Source organism: Lytechinus variegatus, chromosome 8, assembly GCF_018143015.1.
Source record: "Lytechinus variegatus isolate NC3 chromosome 8, Lvar_3.0, whole genome shotgun sequence".
NCBI lineage: Eukaryota > Metazoa > Echinodermata > Echinoidea > Temnopleuroida > Toxopneustidae > Lytechinus > Lytechinus variegatus.
This window is the reverse complement of record NC_054747.1, coordinates 3,944,097-3,961,372: the sequence shown is the minus strand read 5'-3', so window position 1 is coordinate 3,961,372 and position 17,276 is coordinate 3,944,097. Positions and strand designations below refer to the sequence as shown.

The following is a 17,276-nucleotide window of genomic DNA, read 5'->3' as shown; positions in this document are numbered from 1 at the left end:
AACTCAATTGGAATCTCAATGTCTACTGGGTTAACCACTTGAAGGAATTCTAAAATAGATTTTTTTTTAAAGAGAAAATATGTTTAATACGGATAATTATGTTGTTACACATCTGTGATATACAAGATAACCAAGCAGTATATTTTGGCAAATAAAAAATAACCAATATGATAGTGGAAAGATCCATTCTCAGTAACTCACTCATGAACTCACAGAGGAACAGGAACTTAAATTTATCGGAATTCAATTATTCTATTGTAATAACCGAACGAACACAAAAAAAATCTGTACGGGATTAAAAGGGAGGTCATATGCTCAACACATATGCTGTTATACATCATGTACCCTCCCTCTAACCCACACACCCATCTCTCCATACATCATGTACCCTCCCTCCAACCCACACACTCTTCTCTCCATACATCATGTACCCTCCCTCCAACCCACACACTCATCTCTCCATACATCATGTACCCTCCCTCCAACCCACACACTCTTCTCTCCATACATCATGTACCCTCCCTCCAACCCACACACTCTTCTCTCCATACATCATGTACCCTCCCTCCAACCCACACACTCATCTCTCCATACATCATGCACCCTCCCTCCAACCCACACACTCATCTCTCCATACATCATGCACCCTCCCTCCAACCCACACACTCATCTCTCCATACATCATGTACCCTCCCTCCAACCCACACACCCATCTCTCCATACATCATGTACCCTCCCTCCAACCCACACACTCTTCTCTCCATACATCATGCATCCTCCCTCCAACCCACACACCCATCTCTCCATACATCATGTACCCTCCCTCCAACCCACACACTCTTCTCTCCATACATCATGTACCTCCCTCCAACCCACACACTCTTCTCTCCATACATCATGCATCCTCCCTCCAACCCACACACCCATCTCTCTCCATACATCATGTACCCTCCCTCCAACCCACACACTCATCTCTCCATACATCATGTACCCTCCCTCCAACCCACACACACTTCTCTCCTTACATCATGCATTCTCCCTCCAACCCACACACTCATCTCTCCATACATCATGTACCCTCCCTCCAACCCACACACTCTTCTCTCCATACATCATGCAAACTCCCTCTTACCCATACACTCTTCTCTCCATACATCATGTACCCTCCCTGTAACCCACACATCCATCTTTACATGATGCTCCCCACACTGTGCTCCACACACACACACACACACGCACATAGTTTAGGATAAATCTATATTATAACAAGATCATACTACAGTGTTTTTTTTTACTATTTTCCTTTACGTCTTGTGCAACTTTTAAGACCACAATGCAAACGTCAGGTACACGGGTCGGAAGTTATGTAACACTTTTGAGAACTAGTGAAAAAAAGCACAATACTCTGCAACATTTAGATTAAAATAAAAATCATAAATTAATGGAATCACATAACTTTTGTCACTAAATTTATATTAATTAATTTAAAATGCCTATTAGAGTGTGATTGTTGTGTAGCATAGAATGGACACAGGCAAGGGTTGCAGTCTGCAGTGCATGCTGGCACATAATTTGATGATTTATTTATTTATTCATTGCAACCATGACAGTTGGATTATTGACAATTAAAATGAGTAGGGTGTTAGTGCCCTAATCAGCTGCAGTGCCTTGCCCGCGTTAGCCTATGTATTATGCACAATTCTAATGAAATGAGACATGTGTGCGCAGCGAGCACAAGCTTTACACCTGCAATACAAGCATATACTCCCTTAAAAAAAATGAGTTACAAGTGTAAAAAAAAAATGAATTTCAGGCATTTCGATACTATAAAGGAATTACCATTCAGCCTAACTCATCAAAATACCTGAATCATGTGTAAAGTGCATGGGATTGGAAGTGAAAATGTAGGACACCATTATTTCAGTGAAAATGACTGAACACCATTATTGATTTTGCATGAAAATCATATAATTTAGTCCAATTTTACTAAGATCTTTGGCACACATACTCTCAAAACTGTAAGGAACAATGCCAGCTGAATGTTTTGCTCATTTTCAAAGAAATACACATTTAATCTTCATTTCAAGTTTTAGGTGCACAGACATGCCTCCCCCCCCCAACCTGGGTGAATTAAACCATAACCATGTCTAAAATTCAACATGTTTTATGAAACTGTGGTCTAGCTAGCAAAAAAATCAACCAGGTTAAGAAAACCATGATGACATAGACCTAAATTCAACCTGGGTCATGGATGGAGTAGCTTTAACGAATGCTTATTAAGGCCCTTTTTGTGACTTTGGGCCTTTATAAACAAATTTGACCCAATAGCTAAACTTCCTCTCACCAGCGGAATATCACACATCGTTCTGCCGACTGCAGCTTGTAAACAGGCGGGTTGCTGCGAAGTCAAATCGAAATTGAGGAAGTTCATGAAGCTTGTCTTTGACTTTGATCAGTATTGTGGAAAGAAAGCTGACCTCGAAATCTCGGTTTCCATTCAAATGAATAACAACTTGTTTTTCTAGTGGTTCTGCACACTCAACATGCATGTATCCATGAAGAATACTGGACGATAACACCACGGATGTCTCCATGATAAGCACACCAATTAAGGCAGCAAAGACTTGTCAGGTATTCGGAACAGATCGAGGAATACGTGGGTACATTGCCCATGATGACAAAATAATGGTAATGTACTTAACCGTAAACACACTTTGCGTCATGGACCGGGGAATCCCCTTTACAATCACATACAGATTGCGCTTTTTTACATTTTGATTCTGTGCCGTGTCTCAACACTGTCTTGATGCTCGAATGATTTTATGTAGTCTGATCTGTTTCAACAGTTTTATCGGCAGCTTTTGATAATTTAATTTCCATCTTACAACGATACAACTCAATATATGTTGTGTGCGGGAGAGGGAAATCAGCTATACTCGTGCATCCAACTAGTAAATGTATATTTTCAGGTTATCGTTTCAATGCAAATTCAACTCAATTCTTTATTCCATTTCCATTCAAAACATAATACAAAGTAATATAAAATAATACAAATCAAATACAATTTTACAGACGATCATTCTTACAGTAGTATAAACAGTATAATATTGAGCATAAATGGAAATGAGGGGGGTCCACTAAATAGTAGTGTGGATTCCCCTTGGAAATGAAGAAAATATAATCGACTTATTCATATAAACGTTTATATACAGGAAAGAAAAAAGAGAAGGAAAAAAAAGGTCGAAATCATGTTGATGTAAACATAATTACAGAACAAGTGCAAACAGGGGCGGAAATCTCTCCCAAAAGGTAGGGGGACAAGGGTCTGGAAAATTTGACAAGCAAAAAAAAAGAAAAAGAAGGCTATTACCTAAAATTTAAGGTAATTTCGACGAAAATATATTTGACTATATATAGCAAAAAAAAGAATAAAAAATTTACGCCCATGAGTGCAAAGCTATTCACACAAAGAGGTCTTCGCTGTGAAGGATATGATGCGCAATATACAGAAGAAAATGCAGAAAGAGAGAGGGAATGGCAAGACATAGAAGACAAGACAAAACAAGAGACACGACAAAACAATAGACAGGACAGTACAAGACAAGATAACATAATAAGTAAAGAAAACATAATAATAATAATGAAATAAAAGGAGGAAAAGTCAGAATGGGGAAGGGCTGACCACAAACCAACTTGATCTGGTGAAGTAACAAAAGATGATATTACTGGACAATATATGATGAAAAAAGATAAAACAATAAAAATGAAAAATGTAAGGATGATAATCAAGATAATGAAGTCTTAAATCGGTTGCGAAGAATTATAGAAATGAAGCAGGATAAGTTTGAGTTTACGTTTGAAGGAATTTAAAGCGACACTGTCTTTAACATTATTAGATAGGGAGTTCCAGAAATACGGACCGTTGAATAGGAAGGTATTTTTGGCCAGTAAATTTCTGTAAAGTGGTGTATGAAGTTCGTCAGAGTGTCTCGTGGGGTAGTTATGATAAAATTGATTTATAGAGAACATGGCATCAAAAATATGGGGAAATGCACTATTATTAAAGGTCTTTGATTTTTAACATGCATGCCTTGTGTGATGGTTTAAAAAAAATTTAGCGACAATATTGAGAGTGTTGAAATTTTTTTTCTTTACATGAAAACATTATAAAGATGAGCATCATAATCGGACATAAAATACATTAGGAATAAAATGTTGTTTTAAAAATCGTCTTAATAGTATCTAAAAACAGCCTTTTAAAATGTTCTTGAATTATTTTGCTTACTGGACACATGGATGGCCATCTCTTTTTTTTTTCTTTGTTTTCATCATCAGGTACGGGGAGGGTCGGTTTTGTAATATTCATTAAGAAGTATGAACTAATTAATAATGCCTACAGGTAAAATATGCTTTGTGCACATATGCAACTTTTTGAAAGCTCATAATAGAAATAATTGTTGATTGTTGAAAAATTCCGCCCCAACGAATAAACACCCCTGGCGGATCTAACGGATACAGTGAACGGGGGGTGGGGGGTAGGCCTATATATAGTAGACAGTTCAACAATACACTGTGACAGATCAAAACGGGGAGAGCTATAGCCTACTATCGAGGGCCAGGGTACAGACTCGCCCAGGTTTCAGGGGCAGTTTCTTTAGCAGGGTAGGCCCAGGGGCGGATCCAGGATTTTTCGAAAGTGGGTGGGCACATTTTCCCGAGGAAAAAATTGACAAGCCAAAAAAAAGAGTTTTTAATAACCAAAAATTAAGGGATTTTCGTCCACGAAGAAAATTGACAAGCCCCCCCCCCCTCCCAAAAAAGGGGGGTTTAACCAAACATTAAATGATTCTGTCGACGAAAAAAAGTAGACAAACAATAAAAAGGGGGCCCACTTTTGTTTTCACGGCATTTTTACATTACAAATTTAAATTGTGCCTCTCAAAGTGGGGCCACGGGCCAGCTGTGCCCCCCCCCCCCCCGCCGTGGATCCGCCGGTGGGTAGTCCTATGTACGATATAACCTGTCTCTTGATCCATCCAGAATATCTATTTTTTATAGTTTCACTCACACATTTTATATCCATGCTCTCATTATTATACCTATCTTCATCGTTCTTAAAAGTACTATCTCTGCGGCTTCAAACTCCTCTGGAGTGCATCATTTTCCCTCTTTTTTCCATAACTCTTTCAGATTTTTATTCTATACACAATCGATTACACCCTCCTTCTTACACTGTAAAAACTGCGGTGTTAATAGAGAACCACACCCTGAGGTGTTAAAATTACACCTTAGAGATTAAACGTAACACCAAAGAGTGTCAAATGTAACAACAAAATGTGTTGTAATAACACCTATAGATGTAAAACTAAAACCACCAATTTAACACCGGTGTAAAATAACTGGTGTGGTCCTCAATGTACACCGGTTAACACCACAGTTTTTGCTGTGCAACACATCTGACTCATCTCTGAAAGGCCTATACCCTCATGTAAATTTTTCTTTAAGCCCTTATACCTCCCCTAACCCACATACTCATCAATCTCTCCATTGACCGTGCTCCGGCCGCCATCTTGTCATTTTTCTGCAATCCCACACTGAAATTTTTTGTTTATATTCTTACCAGAAAACTGGACATTCTAGGCATTTTATTCATCCAGGAACAAAATGACTACCTTAATAAACAATAATTGGTGCGAGCGCAAAACAAGGGCTCAAACTTTTGGAAATTTCATGTAATAAAACATGATAAGTAAACATTCCGAGCGGTTTTGTAATCATGAAAAGGGATGTGAATCTAACTTAAGAATTAACGCAAGTGCGATCTGAAATATTTAATATAGGGACCTGCTGACCAGAAAAGGAACCTTTTAAAGACTGCATGTATAGAGACTCATGAATAGGATACAGGCTACATATCTCACCAACCGAATAAGTCCAGCGCGAAGCATGAGCTATAAATTTGTGATATTCTAACCAGAAAACTGAACACTAGGCATTCCATTTAACCATGAAGCACTAGCCAAAAATGTGTGATATTCCAACCTGAAAACTAGATATTCTATGCATTTTCGTAACCATGCACAGGACAAATACCTTATACTAAACAATATTAGATGCGAGCGCGAAGTGCGAGCCGAAAAAAAAAATTTCAAAAAAAAATTATGTTTTTATTCAAAAAGGGTATTTCATTTTGAAAAAGGGCACATTTCATTTTGAAAAAAAGGGCATTTTTTTCCTACAGGGAATTTGTGAGGCACTTGCCCCCCTGCTCTACTCCCCGGTTTCGCCGCCCCTGGTATACAAGGGCCGTACATGGAACGTTTTGATGGTGGGGGCTAAACTAGAAAGGGGTAAGCGTACGTCGTTTTTATATAGGGGCCGGTTAACAATTTCTCATATTTTGTTATCATCTCCAGTGGAATAAGCGTAGTCTAGCGGAACAACCAATGCACAGAGATTGAACGTTTTGGTCTCGGGCTGAACTTGATCGAAATCAGAGCTGGATTGTCATTTTCATGTTAAAAGTGACACGTTTACTGAAAAAAGGTGAGAGCTGGGCCTAGGGCTGAACCCCCCCCCCCCCCCTCCCCCCAGCACTTTCGGCACTTCATACTAATTAATTTATGGAAGGCCTGTAATCGATGATTGGTGCTGGTGTCCTCAGCCTTGCCCTTAGGCTATTGATATTTTTGCCAAATTTCAGGATTTTGGAATGGCAGGCACAGAACTATCGGAAGTTGTAAGTTAATATTAAAGATACAACAGATATGTAATACTATAATTATGTTCGTGCATCTTTTAAGAGAGCCTGCTTTGCCTTTGTCTCTTGATCGAGTAGTCTACCTCGTCACTCGTCAGCGGGCCTTACTTCGCCGCGCCCCCGAGGGGCGCTGAGACTAGTTCTCGATCTGTTGCAATAATGGGACTGGGCCTGACGGCGCGCGCATTTGTGACAGTGAATTTGTGTCTTGTAATAGTGCCTGGCACCATCCTCGACCTCGGCCTAGCTCAAACTACATGTATGGACTGCTGTTGTTGGCGCAGTCAAACCTCAGGCTCTGATACTGTACTAGTTTACTAGGCCTACTCTTATACTGATTGAACATGTTCATATCTACACTAGATCTAGACAGCTGGCAGTGGCAGCCGTCTGTTTTGAGGAGTTTTTTAAACATTTTTTTTGGTTTTTTTTATTTCTCCTCCTACACAGACAGCTTGCTATCGTGTAACCCAGGGAACTCCCGCCCGCTACGCGGGCGGGAGCCCAGGATCTTACGTGCCGGCCATTTGGCATACTCACCTGACAAGCGTGAAGTATGGTCAAAATAATTCTCCGAGCCTAAAACAGAAATCAAGCACTTACCACAGTTATATGGATGATGGTCTAATGAGTGGCAGTTTTTCTGACATCTGACACAGACTGGAACCTCAAAAAACGAAAAGTTCTCTCCTCCTACCCCGTTTCGATCGGCCATTTTGTTACAATTCATAACAAAAATGGCTGATCGAGACGGGGGTAGGAGAGAACTTTTCGTTTTTTGAGGTTCCAGTCTGTGCCCAGATGTCAGAAAAACTGCCACTCGTTAGACCTTCATCCATATAATCGTGGTAAGTGCTTGATTTCTGTTTTAACTATTTATTCGGAGAATTATTTTGACCATACTTCACGCTTGTCAGGTGAGTATGCCTTTACACGTAAGATCCTGGGCTCCCTGGGTTAGCTATCGTGCAGCCACCATTAAGCGGTTACCAATGCAAAATCCACCCAATGGGGCTCATCGATTTTTGTCTTTATTTCATAAAAATATATAAAAGAACTGTACCAAAATAAAGACTATTAGAATTAGGCCTAGGTCTAACGTTAGGGCCTACTATTCCTTTTTGGCCTGAAATGCACCAAAACGGGAAAAATAAACTTAATAAAAGGGGAAAAAACAGTGACTTACTTTGGCTGTCGAGCAACTTCACTTCCCCGTTTTAGCCAAACTTAAATAATACATAAACACATATATATGGCCATTGAGTCCTCTGTACAGATCAAGCTAGAACTTGGGTCTCTTTTTTTTCGGTGAGTGGAGCCAACAAGTTCAGCGGGACAACCAACATAACAGAGACCAAAGCTTTTGGTCTACAGTAATCTATCTAGATCTTCCTCGTCCTACTCCTGGCCTAGCTAAGTTCAAATCAAAGTCGACCAAGTTGGGACTCTAATGACAACGTAAATCTTGTTGGTTGTTACACTTAGGGTTGCAAAATTCCAAGGAAGTTCTGTGGTGGAAAATTTCATGGGAATAAACGGGAATTTATTGGGAATTTTCAAGAAATGTTGGGAATTTTTGATGAATGTCAGAAATTTTCAAAAAGCAGCAATTTTCTTACATTTATATACAGGAATTGATTACCCTTGCAGATGATGCCTGATTATGCTTTGTCAGCAAGTTTCAAGCCGAATATTGTGCTAAGACAGTAAGACAATGCAGAATTTCAATGAATTTCATGTAAAAGTTGATTTACTGGGTACTACATTAGTGTCTTAATGGTACGTGCAATGGCAGTACATGTACACTGCAAATGCTTTAATATACAATGGATATACATGTGCATTGTTCATCGAATGATGGCTATTGGCTGCATGATTGGATATTCTGATCTTTTTGCAGACAATGAGAATCATTACTAATTAGGATTATAACCATGATATTGTTATTAGCATTATTATATATTTATTATATATTTCTCATTTATTTCTGCATACCAGAAGTGAGAACTTGGTGCTGTTTGCGGAGTTAATTTGATGAGTATGAATACAGATTGCTGGCTGAAGCTTAAAGTTTATTTCATTTCAATTAACCCTCTCAGACACAAACATTTTGTTCATTATTTTCAAAATACTAGATCAAATTTAATGAAACTGATATGAGATAGTCACTTAATATTACAAAAGATATGAAATCGATAGAAGTTTCTCAATCTCAATCAAGGTCAAACGCAACAAACATTTAGTGCATGTTTTTTTTTTCCTTTGTGAAAAATTATTCATCTTGATTGTTTTCAAAGTCAGCCATTATATTGTATCCCCCCCCCCATTTTGGGGGGATGGAGGGTGGCATCTCAAAATAAATTAGTAATATAGCATTTTTTGTTTCTGGACCTGAGCGAGAGGGCCTTCAGTACACAAGGCATGAGTAGGCTGCACATTCAGACCCTTAACTCAAGTGAAGGCTTCGCACAGTAGACTAGTGCAAACCCTGCACTCGAGGAAAGTAGTCTTCAGCCTAAGGTAGTCTTAAGCCTGAGGAGATGCTGGCTTGAGTCGGCAAGTAGAGATGATGAGTAGTAGAGAGTCCTGAAGACGGACAGTCAACCTGTCCGAACCGTTGAGTCTCTCTAGATCTACTACTCATCATCTCTACTCGCCGACTCAAGCTAGCATATCCTCATCAGCTCTACTACTCAAGCTGTTCTCACTCAACATTCCTTCTGGTTTACAGTCCTTTTCAGGACTACTTTCAAGAAAGAATGCTCTACTCTCAAATCTCCACTTTCTCACCTATCCATTTCTTCTCTTCTTCCATCCACTGTTTCTATAACACTCCACATGGTGTACCGTAAACCACATCAGCAATTGTACATGCCACCATGCAAACCTTCGAAAAATAATCAATACTTTATATCAATTCTTATCATAGAATAAATTTGTGAAACTACAATGACTAAACTACAACAAATTTTTGTACAGGTAAGATGAAAACATAATACCAAGAAGATTGTTTTCAAAATAAAATTAAACTTTCTTTAAAGTTTGAAAATGATCGTGCCTATGCTACTTCAAAAACAGGTTATAAAAAATAGCAATTTTTTTATAGGAATGAAAAAACTCCATTTACAGTACATACTTCACTAGAATGACAAGATAGCATCATTTTGTTGTTGTTTTTGTTGTTGATTTGTGTCTCTAAACTAAAGCTTTTTTCCTGGGACTGGCTATGTAGTTACAAAATTGAACACATGAGATAAGAATACCTTTCTTCATTCTTGCAATTTGTCTTCCATCTTGCAGCAAGGCTTGTTGAAAGAGTTACAGCTGAATGTGGGAGAGCTGACCTCGGAATGGAATGTCTTCAAACATGAAACTACCAATCACCAGGTAAATATAATATATCATTCAAATTCAATAGGAAAAAAAGAACTGCATTGAGAAAAAAAATTTCACATTTTATTTTATACTAGTAAAGTGGAATTATCGTGATATTGGGAACCACCGTTCACTTCATACAGCAGCGCTTTATTCAGTCACACAAAGGGTTCCGTATTTCCACCTCCATTCACTTTGTACACAAGTGCGCGTATACAAATTGAGGAGTGGTTCCCGAAACCATGATTTGGCCAGTAAAGTGTGGTTTTTCCTCCTTTGGTAACGTGAACACACAAATTTCGAAATTTGGCAGAATATGACCAGGGTGTTGGAAATATTTGGATGAAATAACAGGTATGATATTTCATCTTTCAATGTACAGGTGACCATGGTAACTTTCTGATATATAATCATTAAATTTGTAAGATAGATGTTCAAAAGTCCCTTTTTAAAGAATAAGTTGAGATAGTACAGGTATGACAGAGGGAACTATATATCCAGAAATCTAAAATTCAATTTTCACAAAAAATCAACTGAAATAAGATTCAATTTACAGAAGGTCCACTTTTTACGCTTATAATTAGCTGATAGTATGATTGAAATTCTTATGTTTTACATTGATTGCAGGAATATAGCAAGGCATTTACCTCAGTGAAGAAGACGGCGCTCAAGGACTTGCAGACGGAGATCAAAACCTTAAAGGATAATCTCAATCAGACATTGACCTTTGACCTCATCCAGTCTCTTGCCAAGGAGCAGGAGCTTGAGCAAGGTGAGATAATAATAATAATAGTAATAATAAACAGTTCTTGTATAGCGCATATAACAATTATGAATTATTTGGATTCCCATATAAATAGACTTCATAATACGAGCTATAAATTTCCTCACAAATCTACAAATAAACTTTATGAATGTCTTTACAATTTGGATTCAATGGGAATATGAAGTCCCCAAAATTGATATTCTTATTTTACTTTGAAAAAATTGCAAATATTTCTTATAAGCTCAGTTGTGGCAAGAAATATACGTTGAAATAAAAATGTATGTTATCAATAACTTCCTAATTGTAATTATTATGCAGTTTATTCCTACGTGGCTAATAGCTGTCAGCAAACATATTACATTTTACAGCTCTGGAATATAGTTACAGCAAAGCAGATGAGACACGGAAGAGATGTGACCACTGGAAGGCTAGACATGATTCTACTAGATTACTCTACGAACAAGAGAGAAAGGTAAAATATTGGTTCTATGAAGGCGACAATTGCTGCGCTATAAATTCCACGCACTAATTGAATGACCAACTTCAACCCCCGGTTTAACGTACTAACCTATGCTAACCTAACACCCTAATGCAACCCAAACCCTATGTCTTAGACAAAAAGCGTGGTGAATTGTTGCTTGAGCAAATCTGTCTCTGAAATATCTCTATCATACCCACACATTCAGTGTCTTGATGGTATCACTTATATCTAATAGATTTCTAACTATTCATTTTCAGACGTTGTGTAAGTATATGTTATCTACAGATGAGCAAAACTCTTGGAACTGCCTGAAATGAGGTGAATGATTTGAAATAATTTATTCTCAGAAGCCGTACGTTAAAAAGTAAGATAAGGAATCATCCACACATCGTAGCAAAACATTTGGAATTATTTTCAGAAGTTGTCTTAATTTTGAATGGAACGCTATCTGAGCTTAAGCAAAGCTCTCAGAATTGCCTATACCTTTGAGGAAAAGTAATTGAAACCACTCAATTTTAGATCTTACATATCAAAGAGTAAATATCTTAGATGAGGAATCACCCATATCTCTTAGTGAAAAGATTTGAAATATTCATTTTCAGATTTTTTTTTTTGAAGTGTTAAGACGACCAAAGCTCTTTTCATAAAGAATTACTCACCAATAAGTTAGTTTAAACTGTTCATATTCAGGAGAAGTATTTAAAGAGTGATTTTAGATGAGCAAAGCTCTTTTCCTCTTTAAATAAATTATTGAATCCCCCATATCTCTCTGAGCTTAAAGATTTTAAACTATTCATTTTCTGGACATTTCCATGGCAAAGTTGAAAGAGTATAATGGTTTCACAGTAAACCATGTATTCTTTCATGGGCATGTGTTGGTCCTAAATAGGACCATTCAAATTTTGATTTGAAACTGTTCTTTTTTCAGAAGTTGTTTTTGTTGAATAAAGAGTATCTAAGATGAGCAAAGCTCTTGAAATATGGAATCAGCCACATCTCTTTGCAAAAATATTGTAGAATATTCATTTTTAAGAGAAGTTATCTTTTTAGAGATTTGTCTAGATAATGAAAGCTCTTAATTGTAGTATGGAATGTCCCATTTCTCCTTACAGATTTTCATCCATTCATTTTCGAGAGATTTCTTTAAGTGGCGATTTTAGATGTGCAAAGATCTTTCACCCACATCTCGTCAAAATATTTTAAATAATTTCCAGGAGTTGTCTTTAGTGCTCACTCATGTCTCTTTGTGAAAAGCTAACTATTATTTTTCAGGAGAAGTTGTCCATAAAGAGTGAGCTATCTAAGATGAATCAACGTGTATCAATGCAGTCTGAGTACTGTGCGGGTATGGGAGCCATCTGCTGCACTCTTCTCTGGAGAGCTTCACAACATCAACAAACTATCCCAGCTTTACTCATTGGCGTAAGTTATCTTAGTATTCTTTATGTAATTTTCATTTTCATTTTGCCAAATAAATGATAATAATAATAGTAGTATACATCTGATGCACATATGTGAGTGCATCAGTAGGTTTGTCAGCATAAGGTAACTATTGAACTGTTAATGCACCTTGTGGGTTTAGCCTAGATTCCATAGTTACCGCATGCTTACTAGTCCTACTGATGCACCGACGAACCTGTGTATTATTTGTTTTATAGAATGCATTTTTTTAAAAAAATTTTTTTTTTTTTTTACAACCATGCATAAGTAACTATCGACGCATGGCAAATTGAACGGAGGCATGGTTGGGCATGCGTCGGTAATTGCATGGTTGCCAGAAGGATGGATGAAACTATATGGTTCCCAAATTGACACAAATGCGAATATTTTCCTAAAAGAAGCATACATGTAGTTCTACCAGATGTTGAAAGCTCTGTGTGTTTGGTTTATATTTGTCATCATTACGTCAAACCCCCGTTTAGAGAAAGACCGCAGTTCAGATTGCAAACTGCGGTTCTTTACCCCAATTTTTGTTTGAAAATCTCAATAACATTTCCAAGCCCCAATAAACCCTTCTTGGCCAGGTAATCCCCGTTGTCTCAAATTTAACCTCCACAGGCCAGTAAATGAGCGTTGAGCCAAGGACGAAATGATAAACAACAGCTGTGCTATTACGGAAGACTTCTCTTCCTGTAGTAGGACCTTCGGAATGAAATTATTGTATTCGATATTTAATCACGTTTTCAAAGGCATATTGTACTCAGATATCCAATGTTAGTCCATTTTCAATTTCGAACAAAGAAAATTGACCTCGAAATAAGGAAAGTAAGTACCGGTAAATAAAGTGACGGCATGCTTTGCAGGGACCGCGCTCGGGCTGTTGTGTTATCTTCGGACCGAGGTCAAGAAACAGGTGTTTTGATACTTGAACTGCTTGCTTGGGGCAGTAGGTTTGTTGTACTTGGAGAAGAGAATTGATTGAGGGAAATTAGGGTATAGTGTTTACAAATGGAGGTTTTCATCATGATAAGTATTAAATGCAAAAGATAGCTAGGAAATCAGATTAGAATGATCAAGAAATTGGGCTCCAACAAATTAAATTCAAAAGGGTGAATTTATGACTTACATGTGATTATCTGAGTTGTGTTTTAACAAAAATATCTTTGAGATGGGGCTCCAGAATTAGATTTCAAAATGTCTTTAAAAATTGTAGTTTCTAGATGTATATATGTCCATTTATATAGCACAGTTACCATGTGCATATACACTTGTTATCATATTATTACCCCGGCTCTAGCTGAGCCGCCATATTAATAGGTGCTAAAGTGTTCAAGGAATAAATCCTACCCATTCACGTCACCTGGGTTTAGTGCAGCACAATGTGGATAAATTTCCTGCCGAAGGAAATTACGCCATGGCTGGGATTCGAACCCACAACCCTCTGTTTCAAGGTGCGGAGACTAATCCACTGGGCCACAACGCTCCATGAACATACAATTGTATCATGCTATTTATACTTCCCGTATATGTATATATTTCATGTTTTTAATCAGTGGAATAATATATTTTAAAAATAATCCCAATTGTCATTTTGGATTTTTTATCATAACAACTTTTATTAAATATGAAACAATATAGAATGTTTATTCCATATATAGCTCAAATTTTTATTTGCATTTTAATGATTGTTTTGAGAGGATATTGGTCATTGCTGTTTGCTAATTGTTTGAATAATTCTTTTTAGTCCCAGATGGAGAATTTCATGTCAGTGGTGTGTCATACTCTACAAAGCTTCATGGCTACGTATCAATCTGAGGATTTGCCTTCAGAGCAGAGTGAAGAACTCCAGTTTGTAATGGCTCTATGTGGAACCATAACCAGTGAGTATAAAGTAGTCAAAGGAGTGCATGCACCTTGCTGAAAGATAGGAGCAAAAACCACACCTTGGTCATGTATCTTCTTATGAATTGAATTGAATTGCAAAACCATATCATCCCTGTATGAGAAATATTGGACCTTCACTGGAGCATAACTGACCAAACAAAAACGTTTCAAAATAATTGAAGTTTATATGTGAGACCACATGAATTATAGTTAAATATCGGCAAGATTAATGCTTCATACAGTAAATTATGAAAAATGAATGAAGATCTGGAGATATGTTTAGTGATTCAATAATGCATGTAAATTATGATCCATTAATAAGAGGAAATAGAGTTTACAAGTGTTGTTCATGAATTTGAATTGAAATGGTTCATTTGATGATAATTAATGGTATTTGTGGATGAAACTGATTGAAATCATGCTTTTCTATTTTGATAATAGACATTGCTGCATCAAGTGAAGGGAGAGAGTACTTGTCGACCAACCCTAACTGTGCTCAGCTGATCCGCACATTCACTGCACTGCTAGCTTCACCATCATCTGAAACACTCAACAAACTCAAAAAGTAAATATGACTAATCAGAGTTTCTTTTGGATCCCATATTGTATATCTGTCTATATTGACCAGTTTGCTTCTGTCACTGTATATTTTTCTATATTTACCAGTTTGCTTCTAATGTCACTGCATATATTCTATATTGACCAGTTTCAGTGTTTCTAATGTCATTGTATATCTTTCTATATTCACCAGTTTGCTTCTAATGTCATTGTATATCTTTCTATATTCACCAGTTTGCTTCTAATGTCATTGTATATCTTTCTATATTCACCAGTTTGCTTCTAATGTCATTGTATATCTTTCTATATTCACCAGTTTGCTTCTAATGTCATTGTATATCTTTCTATATTCACCAGTTTGTTTCTAATGTCATTGTATATCTTTCTATATTCACCAGTTTGCTTCTAATGTCATTGTATATCTTTCTATATTCACCAGTTTGCTTCTAATGTCATTGTATATCTTTCTATATTTACCAATTTATTTTTGATGTCATTGTATATCTTTTTATATTTACTAGTTTGCTTCTGATGTCACTGTATATCTTTCTATATTCAGCAATTTGCTTCTAATGTCATTGTATATCTATCTATATTTACCAGTTTATTTCTGATGTCATTGTATATCTTTCTATATTCATCAGTTTGCTTCTTATGTCATTGTATATCTTTCTATATTTACCAGTTTGCTTCTGATGTCACTGTTTGTCTTTCTATATTTACCAGCTTGCTTCTAATGTCATTGTATAATCTGAGCATCAACTATGAAGGTCTTCAAGCCCTTAGTGACACCAAGGATATCATCTCTTTACTTGTTTCCATCTTACAAAGTAAGCAATTTTACAATACCATTTTAGAATGTTTACCATCAAACTTTGTACTGATCAAAAGCTATTCCAGCGCAACACATTTTTTGTTTACCGGTATCTGGGAGAGAAGCATTTGAGTGCAAAACATATATTCATCTCTTCAAGCAGACAACAATGTCATTGTAAAGTGTCAACAATCACTACAGGTAAGACATGGATTGTCAACACTGTTACAGTTATTTTCTGTAACTCAGATGGAGAGGGACCAAGTTCTGATTGACAAACCAAACTAAAATTCTATGCAATGATCTATAAACCAGCCTTACAGAAAAGACATTAACCCTAACTTGGCCAGGCTTTTTTGGCTGTTCTGTGGGGGGGGGGTTGATTCAACCCCCCTGAGATCTCGGCTGCCGATCACGCGAGCGCCACAAAAAATTGTGCGATGTAATCTACAAGGCTGTATATAGTATAATTTTCCAAAACAATGAGATTTTATTTTATATGAATTAATTATGCTGATTTATGCATTAAATCATACTTTTTGCTCAAATTCACTAAATAAGGCTCCTAGAATGCTAATTTTTGGTAAAAATATTCTTTGTAGCATTCTTAGCAATTGCAATTGAAAAAAACTTCGGTTTGGAAATCAATTTCTTATGTGTTCAATAATAAGCGATACATTTATCTAATTTCTATTACTAGGAGAAAAGCAAACTGATCTTAGACTTCACACGTTGCTACTAATTCAGTCCCTCATCATGGAAAACACCCAACGATCCATACTCATTGATGTAAAACAAAAGGTGAGTTTCTGAACCCTGTGTTCGACTTGTCTCCTTGCCTCTAATTCATATTCTCTAGCTGTTATAATCCTTATTTATGCAAAATGCAACTAATTTCTATACATTAAAGGAAGAACTATATTATTATGTTGTTTGCTGTTTCGTATTTCCTTCTCGTATTTTCTCCCCCCCCCCCCCAATATCTCGGCCGTCGACCGTGCCTAAAATTGGCACACGGGTTGCCTGGGACATAATCTACAAGATTGTATAGTAATTTATTTCATGCGAATCGCTATTAAGTGATCATGCTAATTTATGCGTAATTAGTATGCGAAATCATACCTTTTCCTCTAACTCCTAAATAAAGCTCCAAATGTACTAATTTTTTGTATAGAAACTCTTTGTGGTGTTCTTAGCA

General features: G+C 37.0%; 1 protein-coding gene across 1 annotated transcript; it reads left to right on the top strand.

Annotated features, from left to right (window-relative positions):
- Positions 1-11,273: 11,273 nt before the first annotated feature.
- On the top strand, positions 11,274-15,328 carry LOC121419795 (heat shock factor 2-binding protein-like). Its single transcript, XM_041614256.1, has 4 exons — positions 11,274-11,373; positions 12,655-12,804; positions 14,567-14,702; positions 15,148-15,328. Exons 2-4 carry the CDS (start codon positions 12,688-12,690, stop codon positions 15,273-15,275), a joined length of 381 nt encoding a protein of 126 aa, XP_041470190.1. The 5' UTR covers positions 11,274-11,373; positions 12,655-12,687; the 3' UTR covers positions 15,276-15,328.
- The last annotated feature ends 1,948 nt before the right edge of the window (positions 15,329-17,276 follow it).